Raw genomic sequence first — 6,000 nt, 5'->3', positions numbered from 1 at the left:
GTACAAATAAACAGCTAAACAGGTAAAATATGTAGAGAGGAAAATGGCCGGGAGGCAAAAAAACTGAAAGGAGAAGCTGATTTTGCAGTGGATCTCTTGCTTCTTCTTCTTCTTCTGTGTTGGCACTTCTCCCATCTTTCATCACACATTGGTGTAGGTGTGTGTGTGTGTGTGTATGTGTGTGTGAAAAATGTGCACATGCGGGCACCTTCCTGCGACCATTGTTGGTTTTAATGTATTTTTAATTTCCCATGAAGTGACTGGAGTCCTCAGTGACCGGCGGTCTATAATTGGCTGCCCGTGTGAACATCAGTCAGCCTAACGAGCGCCAGGGAGCTTCTACTGTTGGGCTGCTGCATGTGCACAAAACTACACACACACACACACACACACACACACACACACACACACACACACACACACACACACACACACACACACAGGTATGCAGACACGGTTGCAAGTGAATGCAGCCCAGCTCTCGTTTTGTGTCTTCTCTGCATCCCCCCCTTAACACAAACACACAGGGAAAGAAGTCTCATTAACCAAGCTGGTTGCCGCCATTTCCTCCGGAGGGATCAGACAAGAAGTGTTTACCTGTAAAGACTGTGTGTACGGGAGCGGTGTGTGAATACAACCGATACAATTAGCTACAAGCACAGCTGTTAGCCACCGCCGGCTCGCCACGCTGGCTAATGCATGCAGGGACGCTGTAGCGTACTAAATGTGTTCATTACAAACACAAGCGCAGGAAAAAGGAGCAGCGATTTCTGAGGCTGGATTGAAAGTATCTGTTTTTTCCTCATGGTGAAGAACCACAGTGTAGAAATGTGATGCTGAAAGGTGGACATGATGCAGACAACAAGACACAACTCAAACAACTTTGTCATATATAGGATTTATTTACACTTTCTATTTACAGATTTTTGTTTCAAAATCTTCTCTGTACACATTTTTAAATTCAAGAACCCGCGACTCCTGTCCGTCACCCACACGCTCTAGTATTATTAGAGGCAAAAGACAAAAGGGGGAGGATTTTTTGTACTCTTCAGTTTGGTTTTTCATAAACGTATTTTCATGTCTGGAGAAGTAGAGCCAGAAAAAAAACCCTAAAAATAAAAAGATATGAAAGCAGCTGAAGATGTTACTTTAGGACACCCTCCTGAAGACGCTCCAAAGAATGTTTGAAGTTTGCCCGTGTGTGTGTGTGTGTGTGTGTGTGTGTGTGTGGGCTTAGGGCTCCAGCCAGATACCACCTCGGCCTTCATCACCATGGAGACTGTGTGTGTGTGTGTGTGTACAAGCAGCGGGTTACAAGTCAGGTTAACTTGAAACTGGTAGCCTGTGTGTGTGTGTGCATAAGACCATTTTCTTTTCACAGCAGTGTGAGTAGGCAGCTACTTCTCATTAAAGGGAAATTACTGCATCTGACATGACAGCAAAAATAAACTCTAATGATTTGAAAAGAAGAAGAAATTGAGTAGAGGTGGAAGGTCCAAGCCTTCTCTGTTTGACTATGACACACACACAAACTCTCTCTCTCTCTCTCTCTCATACACACACACACACACACACAGTAACTGTCAACGTCGAACATTACTTGTTCTTGTGACGCCACCACCCCCTCCCTCCTGTGATCAACATGAATGTGTGCAATAAGGCAACATAACTTCTTGAAAAGTAGGGCTTTGGATAATAAACAGGACAAGAAATGACTGTTTGCGAATCCCCGCCCGTCTTAGTTACTGTTGCTACACCCGTCAAGCTTTCTGTTCTCCGTATATGAGCAGTTTACAGTGACAGCAGTGGCAGATGTTAGAATTGTTTGTAGATGAGTCCTCATCTCAGGCCGGGGCAACTGTTGGTGGCAGATTTTATAAAGCTACTGTTAGCTACATGAGTTTAAAAATCACGGGAAACGCTGACTAGTTAAAGGGGCTCTATGTAACAATTTGTAGCAGTTTACATCTATTAATCACTTGTTTATTGGCCTCATGTGAGCAGACTGTAACGCCTCTGGCTTTACGCACGAGTGCTGCTCTCTGCTCCGCTAGGAGAGAGCAACATTAGCTGACGTTAGCTAAAGTTCCACAGAGCCCCTTTAATGTTTTCCTAGGTTACTATTGTAGGTAGTTAACGAGTTGCCTTTATTTGTTCTTCCTTCTCCTGAATTTGCTAACTATGATGCCGCTAAAGTCCTGTTTAATTCCTGCTTTACAGTTAACTACTTTAACTAATTTTATTTTTTGCTTACCATTATTTGTAACAGCAGAAGCTAACATAAGCTAATTATCTACTACTGTAGGTAGTTAGCTGGTTAGCTAACACCGTATTTAATTAATTCCTGACAGTTAACCTCTTGTGTTTTCGGTTTTGGAGAGGCTTAAAAAAAGAACCACTCTCAAAACACTTAAGATATCGAATATCTGTCTAATCAGAGCCCCCTGCACACTGCTTCAACATGGAGAGATCCAAAGCTGGACGGGTCTGCAGCTGCTAAGCCTCGACTGGACGATCCCGGGTTGAAGGAGGGGTTTAGCAAACAATCAGGTGCCATGTTTGAACTATTAAACGCCCAGAGCATAATCGAACAGTTCATGTTGGAAAACTAAGACGTGCAGATACATTTTCTTCCTTTTCACAGCAAAGTCAAAACGTCATACTATTGCTTGCAGAGCTCTAAAAACCTTTCAAGTTCATTTGAGGTCAAAAACATAATGAGGATGTTGTTTCATGTCTCCACGGTCAGGCACAACTTAATAGGCTTGTCATGTAAACAGCATGAAAAAATAAAAACCAAGAAAAAAAAGGACAAATCTTTAAAATGCTGATTGAAAGAATATATCTCATATAAAAAAAAGAGAGAGTAAGAGGGAAAAAAGGCTATAGACTTTTAAATTAAGTGCAGTTTTTCCTTGTCAGAGAGCATGGGAGATGAGGGGCTTGTGAAACTGGTGCAGATTGAGTATAAAAAAAAAAAAAATCCCACCGTGTGATCAAAGACTGACAGCTCTCAGAGAAAAAGCGCTGAAACTTCCAAGGAAACACAGCCCGGTTCCCTCTCTCCTTCCATCTCCCCTTCACACACCTACGCACACTGTGTTTGTGGGCCGGGGTGACAATAATGGATCCTGGCGGAGTCGCGACAGGAGGCTCCGAACGTTAACAGCTTCGTGTTATGTCATGAATGTCTGATTGCCGCCCCGCCCCCCACCCTCCTCCTCTTAACGTTACACCAATATGGTGCTACTGACTTCCCATGTGCTGTATGTGAACAGAGCACATATGATCAGGGTTAAACAGGGGTCGTGTGCGCAAGAATAATACGGCTGTATCTGAACGCACCTGCTGTTTTTGTTCATTTATGTGCAGCCCGCCATTTTAGATCATTCTCTTCCTCTTTTATATTTTTTTTAAAATTTACAGCAAAGAGGCTGTTCCAGCTTTGGCTCAGATTACCTCTTGTTTTTTATGACAATATGGAGGATATGGAGATTGCCGGATTCCTGAAGCTGAGTGAGGATAGCGCTCTGTATTGTAAGTGTGTCTAATACATCTCCAGGATGTGACACTCTCCCATATCTCTGATGATCTGCTCTGGATAAACTGGCCATCTGTGCAGAATACAAAGTGAGAACAGAATACTTTTATGTGCACACGAGCGAAGAAGTTATTCTGTAGATCTCGCAGCAGTTACAACACGATTCAATTAAAAATTCAAAAATGCACCTGCTGCTTTTATATGTGTATAGGCGTTAAAATCACTTGGCAAGGAAGGTTTTTGTGGATGATGGATATTAATGAGAACGACTGGATAATGTTGAGCTCAGGACAGAATACCTTAAGAGGTTGGCGTCATAAAAACAGGGTCCAAAGAAAGAACAGAAGAAAAATAAAGAATCTTACTGCACTGTGTAGTTTTGGAGAAGACATTTTGACTGATTTTTGAACAAACTAAATAAAGAAACTCTCTTTGTTTTCATGACTGAATAAACAAACTGACCTTAAAGGACAACACAGTTTCATACTGTTTTACTTTGTTTATATGGGGCGGACCCTGCCACCTTTCTAGCTTCAAACAGTGTTCTGGGGACCTTATTTTCCTCTGAGAACAGCTTGTTTATTCAGCTATGGAAAAAGTAAATATTTGAGTTCCTCATTAATATTTGTTTGAATTTCTTCTCCAAAACAAATCAGCCCTGTAACGAAGCACTTTTTTTTTCTCTGAATACCAAATTTAGCTTCCATTAGGATGATTAAACTCCTGATTTGGACTGCAAATAGTTTATTTTGACCTCATACTAATGACACATGACTGTTGTTATCACCTGTGCACGCCTTATCGAGTGGATTTCTAGCTCTCACCACTCGTGTGTGTGTTCTGAGGTAGTCCTGGGTTCAAAGAGGAGAGATAGTTAATAAATAAGAGCCTTCATATAGAAGCAGATGGAAGGAAAACCTCACAGCCTTCTGTGATGTTGATGTGACTCCTGAACTGCTGCGTTAGAAAGGTGTGTGTGGTTTGTGGAAGGAGGGAGACTCGTTCACCTCAAAGACCGACAATCTCTCTTTGCAAAGTCCAAATGTGTTTGAAGAGAAACAATCTGCGTCACAAAGCAGGAGAGCGAAGACAAACAGGAGACGTTCCTTCAGGTTGTGTCGTGACCAGGAGAGAGGGCTTGGATATGTAAACCATCTTGCAGAGTTGCCCTCTGCCATCTTTCTTTGCCTTTGCAATTGGAAAAAAATGTCACATTTTTGCCTCTGGGAACAAAAAGCGATGTATTGCCATGGTAGTGGAAATAACAATTAGCAGAAAAGAAAAAAATTCTGAGCCAGACTGAGCCCCCCGGTGCTGCTGAGCAATACGGTCCTGCATCAGGCCTGAGGTTGTAACTCTGAGGCGTCGGCTTGAGCCGGACCGACCTTCAACAAAAAAAAGTTGTGGTCTTCAACGATGGAGAGGGTTCGTTCTGCACTGGACTGACGGAGTGCACATTTCAGAGCTGATCAGAAAAAAATAATTTAAAAAAAGACATGTTAGAATGCTACACCGCACGTCCTCTCAGTCATTGGTTGATTCAAATCTCTTAGTAGCTGAAAGGCCCACCGGGCAATACGGGGAAAGGGAGGTTAAGAAACGGGGGAGGTCCTTCCATTTGGCAACAGAGGCCTCTAAGTTCAGTAGACGACCGCAGGGCACGAGAGGAGGAAGAGGAGAGGGAGGAGGAGGAGGAGGAGGAGGAGGAGGAGGAGGAGGGAAGCTGCAGAGCCACGCTTATCATCTCTTGTAGTGGTTGGGCGCGTCAGCGAAGGCAAACTTCAACCTGTAGGCTTCAGCCAGCAGCACGCTTACTTCCTCGTTGCCCCAGTGCATTGTGGGAAGGTTCTGCAGGAGGATCATCAGACCCTGTTGTGGGGAAAAAAAAAGAAAGAACGGTTCAGAGAAAAGCACCACAAATCAGTTTCTGAGATACAAAGACACTGTTCTTGAGAGAAGAGGGGGAAAAGAAAAAATATATATTATAGAGATGTTAAAAAGCCAAAACAATGTAATTGTCAAATTTAGCAGCGAGGGATAAGGTCAGGATCTGGCCAACAACCACTTTGGGCTTGGATAGAGGTTGTACTGAGGTGCTGCAGCAATGGACAGTATGACAAAAGAGAAGAAAAGAGTTTTTTTATTTTTTCATTTAACACTAATGTGTCTCCATTATTTTTTGTGTTTTTTGAGGTTGTAATATCATTCTGTCGCTTCCCAGTTGTGTTCCTTATGTCTTCAAATTCTAATTTTGTTCAACATATGTGTGTTTAAGGGTCAAAATGCCCAGGCCCTCTGAAAAAATTAGGATTTTACTACAAATAAGCATCCTAACCCACCTAATATGGATATTATGAGCCGGGGAGTAGCTACAAATGATTAATAGTGTTTTGACAAACAGCAACCTACAAATTCTGCGTAGTACGCCTCTAAATTAAGGTTTCATATTAATAAAAAGC

At 42.5% G+C, this 6,000-nt stretch overlaps 1 protein-coding gene across 2 annotated transcripts in view; it reads right to left on the bottom strand.

Annotated features, from left to right (window-relative positions):
• Positions 1-882: 882 nt before the first annotated feature.
• tbc1d22a (TBC1 domain family, member 22a) overlaps positions 883-6,000 on the bottom strand; it is a 127,450-nt gene continuing 122,332 nt past the window's right edge. For both annotated transcript variants that reach the window (XM_073480716.1, XM_073480715.1), the window contains exon 14: positions 883-5,410. In XM_073480716.1, the coding sequence (XP_073336817.1) occupies positions 5,282-5,410 (129 nt within the window). In that variant the 3' untranslated portion in view covers positions 883-5,281. The remainder of the gene's footprint in view (positions 5,411-6,000) is intronic.

This window comes from Pagrus major, chromosome 14 (genome assembly GCF_040436345.1).
Source record: "Pagrus major chromosome 14, Pma_NU_1.0".
Taxonomy (NCBI): domain Eukaryota; kingdom Metazoa; phylum Chordata; class Actinopteri; order Spariformes; family Sparidae; genus Pagrus; species Pagrus major.
The sequence above is the reverse complement of the archived record's forward strand: the minus strand, read 5'-3'. Positions and strand labels throughout refer to the sequence as shown.